This window comes from Leptonotus elevatus, chromosome 10, assembly GCF_054856555.1.
Source record: "Leptonotus elevatus isolate MCC_2025b chromosome 10, RoL_Lele_1.0, whole genome shotgun sequence".
NCBI classification, from domain to species: domain Eukaryota; kingdom Metazoa; phylum Chordata; class Actinopteri; order Syngnathiformes; family Syngnathidae; genus Leptonotus; species Leptonotus elevatus.
In genome coordinates this window covers 21,493,140-21,518,758 of record NC_141248.1, presented here as the reverse complement: position 1 = coordinate 21,518,758, position 25,619 = coordinate 21,493,140, and the positions used below count along the sequence as shown (strand labels likewise).

The 25,619-nt window shown below is 44.3% G+C and overlaps 2 protein-coding genes across 4 annotated transcripts in view; both read left to right on the top strand.

Annotated features, from left to right (window-relative positions):
• The window catches only part of LOC147167598 (potassium voltage-gated channel subfamily A member 2), a 60,722-nt gene extending 38,229 nt beyond the window's left edge, over window positions 1-22,493 (top strand). For 2 of the 3 annotated variants that reach the window (XM_086087201.1, XM_086087202.1), the window contains 3 exons: window positions 13,346-13,405; window positions 19,817-20,148; window positions 20,862-22,493. In XM_086087201.1, the coding sequence (XP_085943327.1) occupies window positions 20,974-22,470 (1,497 nt within the window). In that variant the 5' untranslated portion in view covers window positions 13,346-13,405; window positions 19,817-20,148; window positions 20,862-20,973 and the 3' untranslated portion in view covers window positions 22,471-22,493. The remainder of the gene's footprint in view (window positions 1-13,345; window positions 13,406-19,816; window positions 20,149-20,861) is intronic. The other variant, XM_086087203.1, reaches the window with a different exon arrangement.
• On the top strand, window positions 8,088-11,214 carry LOC147167599 (potassium voltage-gated channel subfamily A member 3-like). Its single transcript, XM_086087204.1, has one exon. It carries the CDS (start codon window positions 8,307-8,309, stop codon window positions 9,750-9,752), a length of 1,446 nt encoding a protein of 481 aa, XP_085943330.1. The 5' UTR covers window positions 8,088-8,306; the 3' UTR covers window positions 9,753-11,214.
• Window positions 22,494-25,619: the final 3,126 nt, after the last annotated feature.

The window sequence follows — 25,619 nt, the reverse complement described above, 5'->3', positions numbered from 1 at the left end:
TTGAAGTGAGCCCCCACTTCACGACTCCTTGCGGGCCGCGTTCCCGCCCGACGGCTTGCTGCCACCTCGCCGCGCTGCGATTTGGCACCCGTCAGGGGTTACTTTCGTCGGCCCATCTGCTCCGTTGAGAAGTGTGTGCTTCACACGCTTGCGAGTCGTGTCTCGCGCTCACGAGCGGAATTAATTAGCTGCAGAGAATGAAATAAGGAAGCAAGGAGCAAAAACAGTCCTTTTTTTGAATGTTGGGTGTTCCAAGACATGGGTTAGTTTAAATGGATATATATCTTTTTTTTAATCATAATTCTAATAATTTCATATAATACATTAATTATTTAACAATTCTATAAAAATAATTATTATAAAATAATATTCATTAAATAACTCATTCACTGCCATTGACGGCTATAAACGTCAAAAATGTACTTGAACTATTTCTATTTTTTTCCACTTTTGTTAACAAGAGTATGAAGACCTAGAATTTTTTATTGTACATTTAGAACATATATTAAATTTGTAATCAATCACGAGTTAACTACTGAAGTCATGCGATTAATTACAATTAAAACTTTAATTGTCTGATGCCCCGAATTGTTAATGATATGTTCTTTCTTTTTTTAATTCATTCACTGCCTTTGACGGCTATAAACGTAAAACATTTATTTTAGTTTAACATTTTTTTCCATTTTTGTTTACAAGAGTATGAAAACGAGATTTTTTTATTGTACATTTAGAACAAATTTTTATTAATCGTGAGTTAACTAGTGAAGTCATGCGATTAATTCAAATTTAAAAAAAAAATATTGCCTCTTGCCCCTAATTTTTAATAATCTATTTTTTAATGAATTTATGGCAATTAAATGAGTTAATTACCAATTGATCATAATTGACCAAATTTATCTACACTGAAATGTATTGTTTAAAAAAGTTGAACGAAATCTGTTGACTTGCAAGTAGTTCTAATTAGTTTTTTTAAATCAAGTCAGTTGGTCACCAACAAAAAGCAAAAATGCTTGCAATGTTCACCTTTGCAAGTTGCCTGGTAATTAATCAGAAAATAAAATTGACAAAACGTAACAACAAAGCATTAAAGGGCAAAGCAATCATGCGACACTTTCCAATGTCGATTCTAACACAAGGCATTTCAGTTACGTGGTGTCCCAGTCTGAACACTAGGGGGCACTATGTAAAAGTACAGTAAATAAGAGATGAAGAAGAACAGTGAATCTAGTGGCTTTTGACACCAACGCTTACTTCTCTCTAAATGTGTGCTTGCCAAAAAAGCCCATCGCCACAACTCCTCATTTAATGGCTATGTCAATGGCAGTCTTGAACCTGCCGCCAATTTCCCACATTGTTTTTATTTTGATTGACTTTTAGATTTAAACGCAGCTCAAAGTCCATGACCGGAATGGAAGCGACTCCCAGACGGCCCGTATTGTCTCTCGCTCTCCCGCTTGCTCCAAAACATGCAAACGACCGTGAAGGGTCCGCAATCAATCGTTATTAGCAATCTGTTCTATACGTCCCCCTCCGTAAAAAGCCGTCTGAACTCAGGGTGGACGGAGAGCGGGTATTCCAGCGCTTGGGGGGCAACTTGCCAATCTATTACTATATTACTGTATTGTCATACAGGGAGCAGAGCAGATCCTCCCTTAAGGGGTTTGTTTATCCTTTTTCCGGACCCACCTGCTCTCCTTGGCCGTCACGTTTCACTGGCGGAATGTCGTTTGGAATAGCAACCACCTGTCTTCAGCTTTTCTTTTCTTTTTGAATCCCATTACTGGGAAACACAGAGTTGCCATTTCAGTTTTCTTGCAATGAGAGCAGAGGTTGTACAAAGCAAACACGCGGAAATGCACTATACTGCCAGACTGCAGGATGGAGCTATAAAATATATATAATATTGTCTCATGATTCGATTCCGATTTTTGGGCCTGCGATTCGATTCAGAATCGATTTTTGCTTGCGGGCGATTTTTGCTTCAAAATGATTTGATTGACAATGATTTTTGCTTCAATATATAGATGTTCAAGGAATTGTAACAATCTACTCCAGTCTGACTCGCTAATGCTAATTAGTGGGCTACTCGCGGCACTTTTATCAACTCAAAAGAACGGCTCCACGCTGCAAAAAAAACAACATTTATTGGAATAACTTGATCGTGACTTTTTCCTTCTACTCGCTAAGGTGGCTACAACTTAACAGTGTATCAGACCGCGTGGAACCACACTGCCCCTAAGTGGCCAAATCGGGTACAACATGAACAGCGCTCCCAATAAAGGCACACACAAACAAAGGGAAGGCAGTATAAAATAATTTAAATAAAATCGATTTTGGGACATTTAGAATTGATTCTGAATCGTACTAAATGAGAATCGCAATTCTTATGAGAATCGAAATGCGCAAGAAAAAGCATTTCTACAGACAACAAGAGTCGAGTCAAACTTTTCAAATGATCACAACCTGGATTTTTTTATTGATATTGTGACGGAAAGTTAAAAGCGACTTAGACAATGATGTTGTTGGGCTAACGATTTTTACTCACCGATCAACTTTCAGACCAATTAAGTTCACCTGGATGATTTCCCGTGGCACACCTGTCGGGGAAACACTCTTGTAGTAGACATGATTCAAAATCAATAGAGCTGGAAAGTCTCGAGGTGAGTTGCAAATTGTCACCAGTTAAGTGCCAAGCGGGAACGCGTTCTCCTTCTCAACATTTGCCAAACCGTGAAAAACAAGTGTTGAAATGCATCCGAGAATGAAGGAGATTGGCTGCTAACGGTGCGAAAATCAATAGGATAAGAATCCCTTTGAAAACACTTGAGCCCTCAATTAGCATCCTAGCGTTTTTTTCTTCTTGCCCGGTCGTCATACCGAAGCAGGCCCGGCCGCTTTAGCAGCCCGTCGGCTTCCAGACAAATCAACGCTAACGGCTCCCGTTTAACCTCGGACCCGGCCGCTTCTCATCGCGCCGAGTAAAAGCGCCCGGCGCTATTTACGACCTTGGCCTTCACCTTGCCTCGCGGCGGCCGATTGTGTGAGCGCGTAATGATTCCGCTCTGGCAGACATGGCGGCCCATGTATGAGCACCCGATCGATTCCGCTCTCTCTCTCTCTCTCTCTCTCGTTGTTATTGATCGTCCGGGCTGTGACAGCCGCACCCGACGTGGCGAATAAATCCTTGTGCCTCGTTACTCAAAGAGCGGGCCGAGAGTTGTCGCTTTCCATAGATGACAAAGACGAAGAAACTTAAGCACGCGCTTTCTTTTAGTAGGTAAAAGTGGGCGTGGTGGGAGGGGAATGCAGCTGACTGCCGGCCGATGGAAGCGGCTCCCCTCATTTTGTTTAAATGTAGGAAAGAGAGCCGCACGGTGGTATGTACCTGTAGATGAAGGACTTTTCCATTTCACACTTTTAGTTGATGATAAGCATAAATATTCAATTCCTCGGCCGAACAAGATTGCGTAAAGCCTCATTACAGGGTTTCCCTACTATATATAATTCTCATCAAGTTTCCATTGTACAGGTATACCTCATGTTGAATGTTAACAAGCATGCTCGAACGCGCATATATCAAGCGAGAAATGGCCGCACGATCCGTGGACGTAAATAACCAGTCGGCGGAGGAGAGCGTGGGAATTTACAACGCTGGCCTGAAAGAAGCTTTATGCGATTTCTCTCGCTCTCTCCGGCCCCCCGTGCATTCCATCTCATCGGAGCATTTCCCTGGCGTGGAAACGTCCCCCCCGACGACCATCAATCCTCCGGAATTTTACTCGCCATGCGGACTCAGAACCCCGAGCCGCCGCACAAGTCCAGACGCAAAGAGCCGCCATGTTTGAACGGAGCGTGACCTCAATAAATAAGTGCATCAAAGGAGCAGATGACGAGTGGCCGGATTGTTCCGTTGAAAGCGGAGCGTCTCTTCCAGGGTCCTCTCAGCCTTTTATCTGGACGTGGTGCTAAGTGGCCTCGCTTTCGCGTACGGACACGCGGACGGCAGAAGCCTCCTGCGCTTAATCCCGATATGTAACATCGTTCATTTCGCAAGCGCGTCACACAAAATCTCTAAGTCGACTTACTCCCGCGCAAGCCAAAGCGGAAGTTATGTAACGTCTTCAACTCAAACTCCTTTTCCCCTTGGGGGGGGGAAACAACAACGCTCAGTGTTTTGGTTGCCATGGAGACCAACTCGAGAGCAAACTTTTGCCTGGATGTTGCTTGTGACCTCAATTTTCATGTCAGTAACTTGAACAACGAAGCTTGGAGATGATGAAAAGTCGCAGCAGTCATGTTTCCATCCGATCGGTTTGAATATTTGAAGCGAATTGACTGAAAATGCGACTTATGCCCGTTTTCATCTGTTCCTCTTTTGCGAATATTGAGAGGGGACTCCGCCGCTGTAGGTGGCGCTATACACCATAGAGATGTGATCCGCCAGTACCTTAAAAGAAGAAGACCAGGAAGCGACTGCGCCATGCGATGACGTCGTATGAGTTTTCTTTTGTAATTCTTGATAAACCGTAGCGTTTCTTTACTGTTTTATATCTAAATTAGCATTAATATTCACTTCTTTAATTAATTCCAAAAATATTTCTGTTTCGTCGTCGTCCCAAACATACCGAATAATAATTCAATTAAATAGCACCGCATATCCCCTAAAAGATGCCGGCCCATCGGGCATCTGTCCTGTGTGCCAGATGGGCAGTCCAACCCTGAGTGGAAGGAATTGTGAACAGTTCCGAAAAAGCAATCAGTCAGACTTTTGTTAGAAAGGAAAAAAGTCAGGAAAAGCCTACTAGAACATCCGGGTTAACTAGAGGCACTTTCATGTGAGTTTGAATGTGGTTGGCTAATTTTAAACCCTGCTGCATCCTATTTATAAGAGGGTGTGCACACTTGTGCAACCACATCTTTTCAATTGTTTGTTTTTATTTCCGCTGTAGAAAAGTAGTTTTTTTAAAAACTGATTTCAATTCATTTGTTAATTTTTTTTAATTAAAATTAATTTATGGCAGTGAATGAGTTAACTAGTAAAGTCATGCGGTTAATTTTTTCTTATTTTAGAAAAGGCGATTTCAATTTTTGATTGTAATTAACTGCATGACTTCAATAGTTAACTCACGATTAATCACAAATTTTTATATCTGTTCTAGAAAAAAAATTCTAGGTTTTCATCCTGTTGTTAACAAAAGTGGAAAAAATGTTGAATAGAAATAGTTCAAATAAATTTTTGACATCTATAGCCGTCAATTGCAGTGAATGAGTTAATGAAAAATATATTGAGCTGACTTCCAGAGTGTCCTTTTTTTTTTTTTTTTTCAACAGGGGTGTGTAGACTTATCATATTTACTGTGCTGACAGATTGTATAGGGAAATGAAGCTGCAAGCATTCATTTTGCTTGTATTTGTTTTTAGCAACCAGACTAGAAAGGTTAGCCTTCACTTCTCTATGATTTTTCCTTTTTCTCTTCCTTTTTTTTTTTTTTTTTTTTTTTCAGCCGCAGCAAAAGAGGTCATTAGGTTTTCGGGAGATCAGTGGCATCCCTTTAAGAGGATTTTGTGCATGTTGAGTGCGTTACCATATTTGGGCAGGCTCGGCTTCTGCTTTCTTTCTTTCTTTCTTTTGCTCTCCAGGTTTGAACACGTTGAAATGAAAATGAGCCACGCACGCATAAAAAAAACGCTTTTGAATCCCACTTGGATTCATTAATAATCAGCCCCACTCTCAACCGCCCCGCCCTCCCTTCCCCCCCTCGCACCCGTGTTGCTCACCGCACACAATGTCAGCCGCCTTTGATGAAGCTGGAAACAAACCGCGCGCTGACAAAGGCGCACACGCGGGACGTATCTTCATGCTGATTTTGTGAGCGGAAAATAGAAAATGCTGATTAGCTGTTGTGTGCTGGTTTATGCATAGTGACTAATCTCAGCGCGTGTCTTTGTTTGTGTGCGTGTGCGCGCGTGACACGTTGACGAGCGAGGTCGGGTTGCTGTTCAGAACCTCGGAGAGCAACGACGGCGTCTCAGTTTGCATCCGTCTGCTTTGGGGCAGGCCAAGCTGACAGCCACTATCAATTGCCGTTTTCGTCACGGGACTCACAGGGACACAACATTAGGTTACACCTGCACGCATGCGCAAGAACCCGTGGCCTGATCCGGCCCATATCATTTGTTTTCTTTTCATCTTTGTTTGGAGCATAAAGCTGTTTCTCTGTGAATGGATTATTCTTAATTTTGACTGTAATTCTGAACTACTGAACGATTATTATTATTATTATTATTATTATTATTATTATTATTATTATTATTATTATTATTATTATTATTATTATTATTATTTATTATTTTATTTATTTATTTAGCCAAACTATTTTAGTGGATTATGCCAGCCTCATTGTTTTGTCAGCGTTAATGCATCATGGTTCCATATCACATCTCGTTTAAAAAATACAAATAAAAAAATCCCCCCAGTCCAATTGTTTGCGCCATGTGTACGCAGTTGTCATAGTGATTATATTTTTTAGGGGGGGGAGGACACAAATTCACTAACTTCTCATGCACTTCGAATAAACTGTCAGTGTTAAAAAAAAATTTTTTTTAAAAGCTGCTGTTTGTGTGCTTTTGAGACCGTGTTGTGGTGGCCGTGACACTCTTCTTCTCTGACGCACATTACAGCCTCTGGGTTGAGGGTGAGCGATGTCTGCCTTCTTGTGGTTAACAATGGTAATTACATTTGTCAATGTCTCGGCATTTTCCCCCCCCAAAAAATAATCGAGAACCTCTCAGAATGTGGCCACCAGTTGCCTATGCCTGATCTCGCTAACTAGCATGTGGTCAGTGCTGGCAGTTAACTAGGGGTGGGAATCTTTGAATGTCTCACGATTCGATTCGATTCCGATTTTTGGGTCTGCGGTTCGATTCAGAATCGATTTTTGATTAAGGACAATTTTTGCTTCAAAATGATTTGATTGACAATGATTTTTGCTTCAATTTATAGATGTTCAAGGAATCGTAATGATCTACTCCAGGTCTGACACGCTAATGCTAATTAGCGCACTACTCGCGGCACTCCACACTGCGAAAAAACAACATTTATTGTATTATCTTGATCGTGACTTTTTCCTTCTACTCTCTAATGTGGCTACAACTTAACAGTGTATTAGACCGCGTGGAACCACACTGCCCCTAAGTGGCCAAATTGGGTACAACATGAACAGCACTCCAAATAAAGGCACACACAGACAAAGGCAAGACAGTATAAAATAATTTTAATAAAATCGATTTTGGGACATTTAAAATAGATTCTGAATCGTACAAAATGAGAATCAATTTTTTTACACACCCCTACAGTTAACGGGAGTCAAGTAAAAACAATTCTTGGCAAGACGGACTTATTATTATTAGTTTTTAAGTTGGGCTTGACTGTTCAAAATTAAAGTACAGTTGACACGCAAGACTGGACTATAATCTGCCTTGGCATTTTGATTTAGGCCCGCCGGCACAGCCCGATTACTGACCACCCGTGGCTACCTCATAGCTTTACCACTGATGTTTATTGGTTCAATTTGCACTCTATATTGTAAATGGATGGATGGGCTACTCCTTCTAAATTGTGGGCCAGTCCCTCGGGGTAAAATTGAGGAAAATAATATTTGAATAGCACCACATTGGCCCCAAAATACACCAGCCCACCGGGCATCTGCCTTGTAAGCCAGATGGCCAGTCCAGCCCTGCTGACAAGTATTAGAATGCAATTTACCAAAAAATGGAGAAAATTCAAATGGATGATGATGATTTGAATGTGCAACATGTTTCAGCATGCCCAAGGTGTCCAACAAGAAATATTGGTATAGTGTGCACTATTTTCAGATTAAACTCCAGAAAGGCTTAACAGTAAAGCGAATGCGTTTTTTCTTTCTCCCTTCATTCTTCTATAATTTACTTTTTACTATTTCATTGATCTTTGTATCCTACTTCTTAGTTGAATAAATAACTAAAAAGGTGGTGGTGTGTGTGTGGGGGGGGGGGGGGGGGGTCTCGTGTTTGGAATCCTGCACGCTGGAGCGAGCCGAGCGCGTCATTGTGTGGACGAGCGCGCAAGGATGGCTGACGGTGGTTAGGCGGGTTGGTCGACCTCAGCTCTCCGGGCTTTGTGGGAGGGCGTGCCGCGTCACTCCACCCCTCCCACCTCCCTCCAGGCCACCTGTACGGCCCGCCGGGACTCGGGCGTGATCCCGTCTCCCGCCTCCTTCTCCGGGCACCTGCAGCGGCGGCTCATTAATGACGACGACGACGACGACATGACGGCGGAGAACATGCCGGAGGGGGCTACGCCAAACCATAGCCCGAACCTGCACCTTTCCGGCCGGTACGAGCTGGGCTGCTGCGAGCGCGTCGTCGTCAACATCTCGGGTTTGCGCTTCGAGACGCAGCTGAAAACTTTTAACCAGTTCCCGGAGACGCTGCTGGGCGACCCCCGCAAAAGGATGCGCTACTTCGACCCTCTTCGGAACGAGTACTTTTTCGACCGGAACCGACCCAGCTTCGACGCTATCCTCTACTACTACCAGTCCGGCGGGCGCATCCGGAGACCCGTCAACGTGCCTATCGACATCTTCTCCGAGGAGATTCGCTTCTATCAGCTGGGCGAGGACGCGATGGAGAAATTCCGAGAGGACGAAGGCTTCATCAAGGAGGAGGAGCGCGTCCTGCCCAAGAACGACTTCCAGAAGCAGATCTGGCTGCTGTTCGAGTACCCGGAGAGCTCGGGTCCGGCGCGGGGCATCGCCATCGTGTCCGTGCTCGTCATCCTCATTTCCATCGTCATCTTCTGCATGGAGACCCTGCCGGAGTTCCGCGACGAGCGCGAGCAATCCGCGCGGCTCAGCCGCAATTCCAGCATGACCGCTGGTGGCCCCTCGCGCGCGCCGAACCCCTTCACGGACCCCTTCTTCGTCATCGAGACCTTGTGCATCATTTGGTTCTCCTTCGAGCTCCTCGTGCGCTTCTTCTCGTGCCCCAGCAAGACTTCCTTCTCCAGGAACATCATGAACGTCATCGACGTGGTGGCCATCATCCCTTACTTCATCACGCTGGGAACCGAGCTGGCCGAGACGGAGAGCAACGGGGGCCAGCAGGCCATGTCCCTCGCCATCCTCCGCGTCATCCGCCTGGTGAGGGTCTTCCGAATTTTCAAGCTCTCCCGGCACTCCAAGGGGCTCCAGATCCTGGGCCAGACCCTCAAGGCCAGCATGAGGGAACTGGGCTTGCTGATTTTCTTCCTCTTCATCGGAGTCATCCTCTTCTCCAGCGCGGTTTACTTCGCCGAGGCGGACGACCCCACGTCGAGCTTCAGCAGCATTCCGGACGCCTTCTGGTGGGCGGTGGTCACCATGACGACGGTGGGCTACGGGGACATGCACCCGGTCACCATCGGGGGGAAGATCGTGGGCTCGCTGTGCGCCATCGCCGGCGTGCTGACCATCGCCTTGCCGGTGCCGGTCATCGTGTCCAACTTCAACTACTTCTACCACCGCGAGAAGGACGCCGACGAGCAACCGCCGTGCGCCCTCGACGCCAGCTGCGACCACCTGCCCGGCGCGGAACACCTGCAGCCGCGGGGCTCCCGCGCCTCTTCCAGCACCCTCGGAAAGGGAGACGACGCCGGCGTGGAGGAGGGCGTCAAGCGGCCTCAATTCAATAGCCAAAACTGCGTGAATATCACCAAGATGTTCACCGACGTCTAAAGTGGGACAATAGCGACATTATTATTATTTTTTTTTTTTAATTTTGATCATATTTTTTAACTTATTGCTCATATCCGAGGACAGTAAATGCCTATTTTATAAACTATCATTTCCACATGAAAGTTATATGATATTGGGCATTGGGGTGAAGGAATTTAAAATGCAGTGCAACATTTTAAAGGGAACTTGGTTTGACCTTTAAACTTGTTATTATGTTTAACTGTTGAATGTGTGCAAGGAGCTAACAGACACATTTCCTGGTTCAATTCGAGTTAAACAGTCCTGACGTTCTCATTTTGACATCAAGAACACCATTACGGATTCAAACCGAATATTGTCGGACAGAACGATAGATACCATAAACGAAACGAAACACTGAACAGTTCAACATCTTCAAACAAAAGGTTGAACGAAGTGAAACTATCACACATTTTAGATTCATCCTAAAATTTCACCCAAAAGCAAAACATAGCTTTTTGTGACTACTGTCTGTTGGAGTAAATATTCAAAGTTAAAAGTATTATTGTTCATCCTCATTTACATTTTTTGAAGTATTTATTTTGTGAGAAAATATATGCGATCAACGCTTGTCTAATGTTTAGATATATATTCCTCTCATGGTGCCTATACATATCTTTAGCGTGGGGAGTAAAAAGTCGTCGATGTTGATTGGGTGACGAATATGTTATTAGGCACACCCGGACATAATAATGCGTTTTCCTGCCATTGTTGAGCCATTCGAAATATCTCATGGTACAACACCAAACTGTTTCAAAACGTATCGTATACATGTCAACTAAGGAAACAGTAACATTTTAAACATTCGTAACTTTCATATGAGGAGAAAGAAAAGCACACTGTCATAAGACGAAAATAAAAAGTGCTCGTCTTGACACGTGACATAATGGTGAGGGAAGAAGAAGCTTTTTTTTGTTTGTTAGGCAGAACGATATCGCCCTCTTGTGACAATGTATGGCTATTGCTGGAGTAAGTGTGAAATAGAATGTCAATTGTTGGGGGTCCCATGCATGCACTTTATAAGTTCTGCTCTATTATTATATTTATTAAGGCAGAATATTGGTTCTGGGTTACATTAAGTGTGCATCTTAGCCGTTTTTTTTAATGAGAGCCCACAATTGAAAAGGAAAAAGATTTGCCATAAAAATTAAAAAAATCCCACCGCCGGATAATCACTCAGGATAATCTTTACAGACATCCAATAATCGGGTTTTTGCTGATTTTTATTGCAATTACCAGTTATTGGTATTCCACCACTTTCTATTGTTTGGGTGTGCCTAATGTTATGTCCACTGTGTGGTGTCTACTGTATAACTACAACTTTACGAGCCAAGCTTGAAATGTTCTTTTGTCCAGTGGTTAAAGTCGTTTTATAGAGCCAGATATTTATTTATCTTAATCGTCATAACTTGTGGAGATGATTAATCAGGAATACTTTAATGCAGTGTGGGGATAACTTGAAAGTCATTTTTTTTGTTTTTAATGATTCAGAGTTGCCTATATGTAGTCTTTTGTAAATAAAATATAAATAACAATCATTTGATTATTCTTTTTTTCCAAGACATTTTTTAGTTTATATAATAATAATGTTAAGGTGAATGTTGGGTCACGTGGCCTAGAGGAAATCCCATCACACTCCGCCACACCCCTCCCCTTGCTTTTTTCCCGATGCTGTCTCCATGACAACGCCAGTTCCCCGAGCAACATCCTGTGACGTTCCCTTCGGCATTGTCGTGTTTTTCACGAGGACTTCCCAACCTTTTGCATCCCAGCATGCTTACAAACCAGCACGTGTTTTTCTTATGTTTACTTTCCGGTTAAAGATGTTTACATCCCTTTAATCTACAATTTGAGTTTGCCCCCCAAATGTCTTAGAACAGTGCATCACTTCATTTGGTAGCCTAATCGGTAAAAAATACAATAAAAATAATAATACAGGCTTAAATTTATTATGATGCATTCACTTCCTGATTGATGTTTACAAACGTTTTAATGAGTCACTTTAATGACTTTTAACTTTTTTTTCCTGTTTGTTAGCACATATATTTGAAGGGAAAAGTCTAGCAAGCGCTTACATAATGTAATATATACTGTATATAGAGCGGAGACAAATGAGACATGAGAGCTGTAAAAAATAATAATAATAATAATGAAAATAATACAACGCATTCATCAATTATAATAAAAATAATAATACTAAATTCATAGATAATTAACATACAAATGTAAAATAATAAATGCAAGTTTGGGAGACCACCCAATTAAAAAAAAAATAATCCATGCATTTCATATTCCTTCTATTATAAATCCAGTCCGTGGCGAGTCCTGTCGCAGCCACATATCCAGCAATAGCTCGACACTAACATCTAGTGGCCAAACTGAGCTATTACAAGTTATTTACTTGATTGAAATGTGTTTATGATACATTGTACTTGTACATTGATACTAATTAGGTTAAAAAAACAAAACACTTGATTAAATTGTTCTCTTCATTTGAAAGGACAATATTTTAATACATTTATAATAATAACAAAAGTCACAATAACCCGTGCTCTACACTGCATGTATGTGGTGCACAGCCACAAAGCCCAGCACAAACGAAGAGCGTCTGCCCCAACATCAATTATTTGTCAAAACGTTCAAGCATGTGCTGCTTATCGGAGACGATCGTTAGCGACGCTGTTAGCTAATGTAAATCCATGCTAACACTGCAGTTATGGGCTGAGAAGCTCTGTGTTGATGATGCCTATGATGTACAGGAGATATAAAAAGTCTACACACCCCTGTTCAAATTCTACGTTTATGAAATAGAAAAATGAAGCCAAGATAAATCAAGGATGTGGCCTATGAAGAATCTTTTTAAATGGGAGGTTAAAAAAAAACAACTGATATGATGTTGTTGCATAAGTGTGCACACCCTTTTATAAAACAATGTGACATATTCAGAAAAAGCCGATCATATGCAAACTCATTTTTAAATAGGAGTCTGCACTGCCAGCATTGAAGTGCCTCTGATTAACACTAAAGTTCAGATGTTCTAGTAGGCTTTTTTTCTGATAGTGTAGGAATTTTATATCCACTTTAAATTAGCCAAAGTGTGCGTTCACTACTCTTTATCCATGCTGCAAATGAAAGGTACTTGCACAAAGTCACCTCAGGCTGTTGCCTGAAAATAGCTCTGGATCTTCACCCAGTCTGGCTGATCGGTCATTGGATTGTTTAAATTTGTATACAAACCTTAACAAATAAATTTCCCAACACGAGGCAAATATTCAAATCCGTACATCAAATATCTGCTCTGAAGTCAGCTTGAGGCGAGTACACGATACTTAAAGAGTAAGACGATCAGTCGGCAGGAAGTCATTCGGACACGGATGTATGGTTTATTTAAAGGAAGTGCTGACCACATGCACTCACAAACCACACACGGCCTCTCTTTTTGCCGACGGTTCACTTTTTGGTCACATAAAACACATTTGGTCCGGGCAGGTGCTGCACTTTTAGCGTCGTCGGTACACTTCGTTCCCTTTCTGTGCCCTTCCATGTGCGACATTTCATCTTCTTCTCCTCCACAGCACGACGGCCATGTTTGGAACACCTGCCCATGTGACGACCCGCCTCTGCTGTGCGAAGAGGTGAGCCGATATTGTTTGGTATTCTCACCTTTTTGCAACAACATATAAAGATGCAGTGTCGCTGCAGTTTGGATCCTCCGTTCTGCCTTATTTCCGTTGCCACGGAGACCAGATCCCCGGAGATGCTTGTCAGCAGTGGGAGGAGGCCAGGTGCTCGGTTGCTGGTTGCCAGGATGGTGCAGGTCCAGGTCACATGACCGTGCTTCAGAAATATCAAATATTGCGATCATATTTTTAGAATACTTTGAAAACGTGAAAGTAAGATGTGGAAATAAGAATAAATCAAACAATGCTAGATAATAATAGTAATGATGATGATGATGATGATGATGATGATGATGATGAATGGATTTAAAATTGTGATACCAAAGAGTTATTGCACGTGGGAACTCTGAAAAAAAATAAATGTTTTTGCAATTGCACATCCGCTACAGTAGGTGGCAGTGGTGCTTTCATCGTCAGAGTGCTCAAGCAGTATTAGCATTTTTATAGACAAATGATACTAGCTATAGTTGCGGCAGAGAATCAATGAGAAGCACTGATCTATGGTCCCGGCTGCAAGCACGATATGTGGACGATGCTTCCTCTCGCACGTGCTCTCATGCAGGACTTCCTTTTGTGTGAGTGGAGGCCTGGAGCTCACGTCTCCGGAAAGACCAGTGAACTTTATGAATGGCCCTCCGGAATGCAATTACGCACACGCCACAGAGCAGATGGACGGACGGATGGAGTCGTGAATGGCAGCGAGCTCGCTTGCCGCTCTCTCCCGCAGCACTAAGTCAGCCGTTTTAGGGCGCGCTGAGGAAATATCACGGGCGGACGAGGAAGGGCAAAACGCTGAGAGCTGTGAATAATTGCTCCAAATGCACACGCCGCTTTTACTTCCTCTGGTTTGTTATGGATGAGCTTCAAGTGAAGTTCAAGTGTGGCCCCGGGGCGCGTGTGTGTTATCAGAGGAAAAGTGCACCGCGCTGCCGGGCGTCACTTTTACGGCACGTCGGCGGCTGTTGAGTGGACACAAAGTTTTCAAGTGCAAGCCAAGTCAAAACATTTCTTATAATATTAAGTTCTATGCGCCCGCCTCATCTAATACGATTGCGTTTGTGGAATGAGAACGGCAGATTAAGCCGACTGTTTCCATCCAGGATGGGGCAGCCATTTTGTATCTCTAGCACCCTTTTTGATACACCAAAAACGGAGTGCCGGTGCGCTGACTCGGTGCTCCGGCTGGGGATGATCAAAACTCCTGAATGTGTCTGGCGAATGACGAGAGCACGGCGTGGGGGAGGGTGATCCTCCCGAAAGCGAGGTGTTTCTTTAGGAACGCTACGAGGCTTTACTTCACATTGCTCGGCAGAGAGCCGCCGCCATTCTACGTCACGACACACTGAATGTGTTGCGACGTAAATAACAATGGCGGCGTACGTCCAAGTAAAGTTTCTACAAAATGTATTAAACTTGAAAAATGAAACTTATAGTTATGTTAGTAAGAACCAGATAAATAACACAGAGCAAACTTGTCATGACAGTCGCGGTTCCTTTTAAGGTGGTGGTTGTTAGGCTAATGTTGACGTTAGCTAGCGTTTTTGTCCATTTTCGAAACAGCCACTGTAACCACAACAAAACACAAGTATTAATCTTGCTAGCAGTGTTAGCAAGACTGCTACTTGTTAGCATTTCCAAATGTGCCTGTAAACAAATAAAACAGGTGATTCTTTTTTTTTACAAACCCGCAAAATTCTTGAAAAAATGTGGATACACCTTGAAACATTACTCTGAAAAACATGGGTTTGATTCCCAAAAACATAACAGCAAAAAAAAAAGAAAAAAAAGATAAGATATAGCTATATTTCTTTAAAAATCGGGGGTAGTTGGGGGATCCACAAATATGTGAGTCAGGTGACAAACTGCAAGTAAGAGTCCACAACAGTATTCTTACCCCTACAAAGAGCACTAATATCTAGGCAATATCGTGATATCGCGATATTAAAACTGCCACAATATCGTTGTCGTCATGTCACGATATTAAAAGCAGCACATCTGCTAAAGAAAGTCAGGTTGATTTCAATTTCCATTTTTTTTTATTGCAGTTTAATTTTCCCAAGGCATGTTTTGGCCCTTCTATGTTTAGAATCCACGCTCAATGTGTGTGTGCATTAGCAAGTAAGTGCTTCAATAGGGTTATTAGAGATTGTAGGTTGTTTATATGTATTGCTGCTGTGTACAAAAAAACAATATTGTGTCAGTTTTTTTAGTATAAAATCATTTCTTTACAATACTTTTTTTTATATCGCTAACCTGCCCACGATATCGTGATCGTATTGTGACCTTCATATCGTGATAATATTGTATCGTGATGTTTGGATATCGTTACATCCCTACTAATATCGCAATCACTCTTCTTCATGTGGGTCTGTATATCTGTATCATACTGCCCCCTGGTGTCCAAGCTGCGCACACCGGAAGGAGGACCGTATTAATTGCTACTCCATTCATTTCAAAGTAGAAAGAGGATTTGCGATATGCTCATTTTGAGCGCCACGAGTCGATTTACCACCGTCAGTTTAACGTTTTAAAAAGACGAGTGACCGAATCGTCCGGTTCTCCTCGCAACCAAAACGTCAGGTGTTGCGTCATCGTAGTGACTCAGTGGCTGTAAATCCCTGCCGTCCCACAATGTGGCCGACGTCTCTGCTGCATGCAGCGCACACTGCAGCACTTTTCTCTCCCTCTCGCAACCAACACCTGCACGTTTTTTCAGAATGCTAAATCATGGCTTTTCATTACTCAACCATCATCATCATCATCATCATCATCATCATCATCATTTCAGATCCTTCCTGGATTTCAAGAAGGGAGTCTTATTTCAAATGTGACCTTGCTGTAATATAAACGCAGTGTTCCCGAAGGAAACGCTTACCTTGACTTGAATTTCCCACAGCGCAAGCACACACGCACGTGCACGCGCGCACACGCACACACACGCGCGCACACACACACATTGACTCAGAGGCAACACAAGGGGATCCCTGCTTCAGTGACACTGAGTCACTGGCCTCCTGAGTCATGCTCTTTTGAAAAAAAAAAAAAAAAAAAAGCAGTGTTTTGTCCTTTCATGCAGTTTTGTTCATTTGAGGTTAATTTATTGTAAGTAGTAATACATTGTTACGTTTGTTTTATGTTATTATTATAGCCCATTTGATCGAATTAAACAATTAAGTTAACGGATTACATTATGAGTGTGTGGATGATTTTGATTATACCTGTGATTTTACTCTTTAATTAAATGTTCAAAGCCTTCCATTATAGAGCGAAAGCTTTCATCTATTTGTTAGCTTAATAGTGTAATTGCCCAGGCCATTTACAACGTTTTCATAAAACGGGATGGGGGGGGGGGGGGGGGTCCTTTGTGGATTTATATGACATGGATGACTGAGAATCTACAGAGAGAGTCGGGGGGTACGTTTTTAGTAAGCCCGTTATTATTAATTTTTATTTTGTATTTATAGCGTGACCGTCAATTCATAATGACTTTTATGCTATTAGGCTAACAACTTTGCAACAAATTGCAACATGGCCCAATACTTTGATTGATTATGGTCTAATAAAAGGTATTTAATTTTAATTCTGAAGGCAGAGCAACACAATCATTCTTTCTTGCTCTTATCACATGTTTGGCATCGGCTTGTTGCTGGGCAGAATTCACAAGGCTCAATCGTAACCTCCTGATTGGCCAATGGGAAAAAAAATGCCTTAGGCCTCTCGATGAAATGATGTATTACATTATGTAACACGTGGGTATGTTCAAGTACGAGTCTGTATTAACTCTAAAATATATATTGAACAAAAGGTGGTATATATATCGCTCCCCAAAGCCCAAATGCAGACGAGTGTTCTCGTCTCATCCTGCTGGGCGTCCATCTGATGATCCCCAACTCCACTACCCCCGACCCCCCGACCCCCAGACCCCCATCCCTACTTCCTGTCCTCCACCCCCGACCTTTCTCTCTCCATCTGCGCCCCCTCTCACAGGTCCTGAGAAAAAACCTCGACAAAGACGCTTTTGTAGAGGACGTGAAGTTGAGGGATGTAAGCCGCGTACAGCGGAGGTGGGAGAACAACGCGCTGGATGAGGATAAGGCGTCTTAGTATGAGAATAATTCCCGGGTAAGGATTATACGCAAGAGGCTGCCTTCGTATCACGAAGCACGACATCAAAAGAGCGAACATTTGAATCTTTATCCACTTGTCTCACAAAAGTCTTGAGGCAACAATCAATTCATTACGAAATCAATCAGGAGTTGAGCCTCGAATCTGGATTCATTCTGTATGCTTCCACACTGTAAAAAAATAATAATATTACTTGGAAAAAACCTAGTAAAGTTTTTTTCACTCAAAAAGTAGATTTTACAAGGACAGTTTTGAGTACATTTGACCAGGTTATTTAAATTTAAGGCATGTTCAGGTGAGCGAGACCAGACTTTGAGTTCAAGTGCAAAAGCTGACCTGTGCCATTTAAAGAAGTTAGAGTGCCTATCATGGCATCGTTTGATATTGGATTCCCTAAATCTGCAACACGAAAAAATGCTTTGTAAAACTCATAGAAAATAAACATTTTATTTTTTAAACCAGCAAATGCCATATGCACTTCAGTTAGGATCATTTAAAGATTCATCTATCCTTCCTTCCTTCCTTTGGTCTCTCCTCTGGTCTCTTGATGTCGCCCTTATCTGTTGGAATTTAGATTGATCTAGGGTTTGTGAAAGATTCTGGACTTGTAACTCTGTGGGTGGAATGTGGCGTCTGGTTAGTATTGGGTTTCCCTTTGTTTCATCTTTCTTTCCTTTGATCCTTTCTCTGGTCTCTTGACAACGTCTCGACTCTGGCGGGACTCTGAAGTGTCCAGTTTAAGTGAAGGGTCTTGGATTTATAACGGGTTTCAGGTGAATTAAAGAGCACAAACTTGCATACACGCACGCACGCATGGACGAGAAAAAAAAGGGTTGATTTGACTCAACTTTGAGTCAAGAAATGGGTCTTTCAGAGTAAAACAATATTGGTCAGATCCTTCCACTTGGGTCAAAAAAATGGGTCATTTTGTATAAAACAATCCAGAAAGTTGGGTCAAATTGACCAATTAAGTGGATCGGTCCATTTTTAATTGGGTTACTTTTGACCCAAATGTGTGTAGACTCTGTGGTCCGAATTCAAGAACTAAGTGGCCCTTATGTGGCCCACGTGCCCTATTTTGCCCATCTTAAGCATGATTACATGACATTTCCCGAGCGTTGCCGTGTTCCAGTACACTCTTCGTCCGCTGTGATCAGCACGTTTAGCGCCAGAACCTTCGCGTTTGATTATAGGCTGCCAGCTAACATAAAGCGAGCCGGGCCCAGCCGAGAGCTGACGCAAGCGCACCCCCGACTCATAAATAATGGCCACCTTGTCACGGTGAACCTGGGAAAGCCATTATGGAGACGGTGAGAGGCATCAGCGTGGGTCGCAGCCTTGATGGACTCTGCCGGCACTCACCTTGGCAAAGCCTCACAAATCAACAAACACGTCCACGACCGACCCTCCTCGTATGTGGCGGGATTCCCGCTGACCTTTGGCCTTTCTCCCGGTGTCACGTTCGGCCCACGATCCCTCCGTCGCCACTTCTCTGATTTTAATGTTGAGGATGTGACGCCATTGATCCATGTTGCTCTACCTGCTTAAAATAGCTGCAATAGAGCTTTAGCTCTATTTTTGTCACGTTTTGATCTATTATTAATGGCCGCTTTGTTGCCAGGGAAGCTTGTGATTACAGATGGATGGATAGATAGATAGATAGATAGATAGATAGATAGACAGAGAGACAGACTTGAAAGTATATATATATATATATATTATAAATTTATCGAGGTAGGCTAAATTGTGACGGGATGTACCGTTGATCACATTTGTATCTGTACATTTTTTTGTTTCATTTAATGTATTTAATTATTTCCCCCCTTTTTTCTTCTTCATTTTAACATTTTAAATACTTCATTTTGGAAGCCATGCAGAAACACAACAACCACTGTTTTTTTATTTTAATATATATTTTTTATTTTTATTTTTTGTTATTATTTTTTTAATGACACATATTGATATTGCCTAAAGGTGTGCCTATCCCTTTAAATTGCCCGCTGCAGGGAAGAAAGTAAGTGACTCGTAGTGAATGTTCACCTTCTGTTTCAAACACAAAAAAACAAACTTTTTTTTCTTTATTTCACATGCATAAAGCACGTCCATCTTGCCCCACCTGGTCGTGATTGTTTACCTTTGCGCATCATTTGTGCTGACCTCAGCACCTTTTTTTTTGTCTTGCTCCTCCATGATATCCAACCCTTTCATCTTTTTTTTTAACTCCATCATCATCACCGTCAGCCATCATCACGAGAGTCGCGGAGGAAGAAGAGGAGGAGGAGGAGGAAGAGGAGGAGGAGGAGGAGGGGGACGCGAGGACACACCCGCCCGCGCACCGTCGCCTTCGGCCGGTGCACACGGCGAGGATGCAGCAGCAGACGGAGAAGCAGTCAACATGAGGTGATCACCTGCAGCTCTCCGGCATGGGAGATCCACTTTCATCATGATGAGCTGTCATCATTTTATAGATTAAAAGCGTTTTTTTTTTTTTTTTTTATTCTAAAGCAGGAGAGCTGGTTGTCCCCAAACACCAGCAGCAGCAGCAGCAGCAGAGTCCACTAAAATGTCTGCAGGTATGTGCCTCATGCATGAACATTTACGTTTTCCTTCCATGTATTTTTCAGTTGCTGCGAGCCGCTCTTTAAAAATAACGGTGCCAGTCCTCCCACTCATCAGCCGTGCAATGACGAGAATGCATTTTGCTTCCCCTGGCTGCTGTTTCCTTCTTGCTCTTCAATTATTCACGCGTGTTTTTGAATATTTCAAACACAGCCGTGCAGCTCGTACGAAATACTCCCTTTAAAAAAAAAAAAAAAAAAAGTCATTCATTTGCTGCTTGTTCAGCGCAAAACCAAATTAGAAGCAGCCGGTACCTTTTCCATGTGCGTGCGTGTGCGCGCGTGTGTGTGTGTGTGTGTGTGACTGCAGTGATGTTATCAGCAGGATGCTGCATGCGTGGCTCCTGGTGCCGGCCGCATTGTCGTGTTCATGCATGGCTTCACCGTGAGAAGAACAGAAAAAAAAAGGAGAAAAAAAGCAAGAGCTGGTGTTTTTGAGTTTGAAATTGCCCAATGCAGCAGATCGGGCGTTCTAAATTACGAGCCGCTGCGCTGACTTTGCCTGCATTGGAGCAATTGACATGCAAGGCACAAAAAGCCGCTGGCGTTTTAATTGCACTCCAGCAAGTTTGAGGTGCTTCTTTCATAAAGGTGCGAGTTGTGGAAGTATCGAATGTTGCTTGTCTCAAGTTTACCTGACCTACTTGTGCCGACTGTCCTACATGCAGTCCCGCCCTGAGAGACGCCCGGACCGTCCTCCGCACCCCAACACGCGACCGCAACCCCCCCCCCCCCTCCCCGAAAGGCGCAGCCCTCGCCCAGCCGCCTTTTCCCGCCACCATGACGGTCGCCACGGGCGACCCGTCCGACGAGGCGGCGGCGCACCCGGGCCTCCCGCTGGACTACCGCCCGGAGGCGGACCACGAATGCTGCGAGCGGGTGGTGATCAACATCTCCGGGCTGCGTTTCGAGACCCAGCTCAAGACCCTGTCGCAGTTCCCCGAGACGCTGCTGGGGGACCCCAAAAAGAGGATGCGCTACTTCGACCCGCTGCGCAACGAGTACTTTTTCGACAGGAACAGACCCAGCTTTGACGCCATTTTGTACTACTACCAGTCGGGCGGGCGGCTAAGGAGGCCGGTGAACGTCACGCTGGACATCTTCTCCGAGGAGATTCGCTTCTACGAGCTGGGCGACGAAGCCATCGAGATTTTCCGCGAGGACGAGGGCTTCATCAAGGAGGAGGAGCGCCCTCTGCCCGACAACGAGTTTCAGAGACAAGTGTGGCTGCTGTTCGAGTACCCGGAGAGCTCGGGCCCGGCTCGGATTATCGCCATTATCTCCGTCATGGTCATCCTCATCTCCATCGTCAGTTTCTGCCTGGAGACCCTCCCCGTCTTCCGCAACGACGAGGGCGACATGCACAAGTCCCACGCCCAGATCTTTTCCCCCGAGACCAACACCACGATCATCAGGTACACGTCCACCTACTTCACCGACCCCTTCTTCATCCTGGAGACGCTGTGCATCATCTGGTTCTCCTTCGAGTTCCTCGTACGCTTCTTCGCCTGCCCCAGCAAAGCGGGCTTCTTCGGCAACCTCATGAACATCATCGACGTCGTGGCCATCATCCCGTATTTCATCACGCTCGGCACCGAGCTGGCGGACAGTCCGGACGACGGGCAAGCCGGCCAGCAAGCCATGTCGCTAGCAATCCTCAGGGTGATCCGACTGGTGCGGGTCTTCCGCATTTTCAAGCTCTCCAGGCACTCCAAGGGGCTCCAGATCCTGGGCCAGACCCTCAAGGCCAGCATGCGGGAGCTGGGACTGCTCATCTTCTTCCTCTTCATCGGCGTCATCCTCTTCTCCAGCGCCGTGTTCTTCGCCGAGGCCGACGAGCGGCAGTCCCAGTTCGAGAGCATCCCGGACGCCTTCTGGTGGGCGGTGGTCTCCATGACCACGGTGGGCTACGGCGATATGGTGCCCACCACCATCGGGGGCAAGATCGTGGGCTCCCTGTGCGCCATCGCCGGCGTGCTGACCATCGCCTTGCCCGTGCCGGTCATCGTGTCCAACTTCAACTACTTCTACCACCGCGAGACGGAAGGGGAGGAGCAAGCGCAGTACCTGCAGGTCAACGCGCCCAAGAGCGAGTCGGGCGAGGAGCTGAAGAAGAGTCGCAGCGGCTCCACCATCAGCAAGTCGGACTACATGGAGATCCAGGAGGCGGTCAACAACAGCAACGAGGACTTCCAGCGGGAGAACATGAAGACGGCCAACTGCACGCTGGCCAACACAAACTACGTCAATATCACCAAGATGCTCACCGACGTATAGCCTACCACAGAGATCACCGGGGGAGGGGGGGGGGGGGTCTTACAAAGGCAATAGAATTCCAGAGGTGGCAAGTCCAGGTCCAGAAAGTAAAAACCCTGCCACAGTTTGGCTTTAGCCCCTTGTGCTAGCTAGCTAGCTAGCTAGCACCTTAGCAGGTAACCGAGCACCCAGGGAGCTAGCTCGGGACCACCTGGGGCTAACGCCAAACTGTGGCTATTGTTTTTACTTTCTGGACCTGGATTTTGCCACCTCTGTAGAATTCAGGAATTCGATTTTTTTACACGCCACGCTTCAGTCCGCATTTGCATGGAGTTTCCCCGAGTGGAAGAAAAACTCAAACGTCACACCGATGCCAACCGAAAAGAAGCAATTGAGAAAAATAGCTTTTCAAAAGTTAAGACAACACACTGAAGTCAGTCGCTTGATCCTTCACTTCCCAGGGTGCACTGCTCTGCTTTCGGCACAAAATACTTCGGCGTCGCCATCAGAGAAAAAAGTGATCATGAAGCGGGTCCGCTTCCAGGTTTCGGCACCACAAGCGCTTGTGGTGGGACACTTTAGTAGTCAGTATCTGATGAGTGACTGAGATGAGAACGGCCTTGACGCCTCCTCGCTGCTTTGCTCTCACGCGACGTGTCGCTACGATGCTAACTCTCTTCGAGACGTTTTTCTCGCCTTACACCGCAGAGCTTTGAGGACAACTTGAATGTTTCTTCTCGGGTTTTGTTTGATTGTTTTGACACGCAGAACGTAGATTCACGTAGTACAGTTTAGCTACTGTTAGCCAGTCCTCGGTTTACGACGGTCCCGGCCCGCTGTACCACATCGCTACATATCCAATAACATAAACAAAAGCATAAATACTGATTATTAAAGGCAGTCATGCGGCGATTGCTACAGATTGGTTTTGCTTACCGACTGACTTTCGTACCAAGTCACGTCAAAGTTAGGATTGTAAGATTGTAACTCTGTCGTAAACTGAGGACCCACTGTTGATGCATGATACCGATTTGGTGGGTAAGTGGCCCCCTACAGGCCAAACATAAAAGTACTCAAGCTGGGCATATTTGTACACTGCCAATTAAGTGTGGCCAAAATTTTGAATCAGGGCATTGTTAGACCTGGAGGAATTGGCAACTCGCAATTTGAGTTGAGTTTGACTATGTTGCCGCGTTAGTCACCGGCGCGGAGACAACCTTTGTCAGGATTTGTTTGACAGTCAGCAATAGTTGAAACAAACATTACTGCCACCTTACTGGAAATTAGGTGTGCCAAAAATGTAGGGATAAGGATGAATTTTTTTTTTTATATATACATATATATTAGGGTTGTAATGTTATGGCAACTGATTTAACAAGTTATGCAAAAAACACATTGTTGGCCATGACGTCCACAAGCCAGAGGCTGAGCCGCTCTGTGTTTGTTTACGAAGTAGGTTTGTGGCTACATCGCAAGGCACTTACACTTCCTGTCCCTGAGCTATTTATGTATGAATACGTTCACTCTTCCACCCCAATATACATATATAGGTTATCGATTTCCTGTTTGTCATCACCACTACAATGTTTGCATCATGTGCATTTAATAAGGCTAATAACGACCACCATCGATTTGAAAGTATGGTGGCCCTGAAGGATTAACACGGCTACCCTATACCACTTTGTACAGCACTTAAAATGTACTTTTGACAAAAAATAATTCCCAAATGTCACAGTATTATGCCCAGCTTTTTTTTATTTCCCCAATGCCGAACCCCGACCTTCCACCTCGAAGCCTTTGCCAGGTTGCCGTAAAAAGCACATTGCGGCCGCAGACGTTTCGGACGCTGTTGTTAGCATCGCAGCTTTTAAGAAGAATGGAGGTCAAAGAATCTCTCCTGGTCTTGCATGACATCCGCTTCATCCCTCGATGCATGACTTTAAAGCTTCAGGAAGAAGCTCACTGCAAAGATCACAAAAAACACTGAAGATATATTTATAGAGATTAATTTATATATATATATATAGACAGAATGCATAAACAATGACGTGATTATTGCCATAATGAAGCTAACATTTTATGAGTGAGTGCTAAAGACACACACTGCTCCACTCCTACTAGCCGTTTTTCCCAGCATACCTCGGGGCGATATATTTAAAACGAGATAATACCACAGAGGCTTCACTTGCCGTTTAATTAGCAAGAATGCCTGGCTTGCCTTGAAAGATTGGCAATGGGAGTCAATGTGGTTTGCATTCCAGGATGGAACCCAGCTAAGGATTGCTGCCATTGGCCCAACACTGCCAAGGCAGGCTGTCCCGTCCGTCCGTCCGTCCGTCCGCCCGTCCGTCCGTCCGTGCGTGCTGGTTGTGATAATCAGTGTAGCAGACCTTGGCCGTCCCTCCTGCGTCCCAGGTTTGACATTTGTTTGATGGATGTTGACTGACGTGGGTGGGGGGGGGGGGGGTGTTTGGGACGGGGAGGGTGTAACAACAACAACAACATTTGTCTGTCTGTAGCACGCGGCGTTTTCAATGAACCATCCGCGCCGAGGCAGCCGCGTCTATTTTTAGGCTTCCGACATGCAACTGTAGGAACACGTGTCACGCCGCCGCCGCCGCCGCCGCCGCCGCCCACGTCTGCTGCTCTCACGCGGACCCTCAAACGTACGGAAAAAAGTCCGCTGAAATGAAATGAGCCGCCGACAACTGGAGAGGAAGAACTTCTCTCTGCACAGAACTCCAAAATGACAAAAAAAAAAGAAAAGAAAAGAGAGTTAGTTCACTCTTGGTGGCCAAAGATGCATTTTTAAAGAAAAAGACACCGGCTTTTCGGTTCTTTAGCAATATTTGCCTTTTTTAATCCATCAAAAAGCAGTACAACTCTCCGTCATTGTGTAAGTGTGTGAAAAATATGTTCTCATTGGGAATTTAGTAGGGCGAGACCGATATGGATTTTAAAAAAAATTTAGGCTAATGCGGCATAATAAATTTCCGATAACGAAGTAATCGGCCTATAAATAAAAAATATAATAATTTTTTGGTTCTTTTTTTTTTTTGGTACCTTTAAAAGCTTACAACAAGAAATAAAATATGACTGAGAGTCAGAACTTCAGTTTTTGCTGAACTTTACCACAGAGATCAAATTTGTCAAAATTCATCATTCGTCAT

Bases quoted from the DNA above. Each gene is read 5' to 3' on its own strand.
- LOC147167599 (XM_086087204.1), top strand. From the start codon at position 8,307: ATGACGGCGGAGAACATGCCGGAGGGGGCTACGCCAAACCATAGCCCG.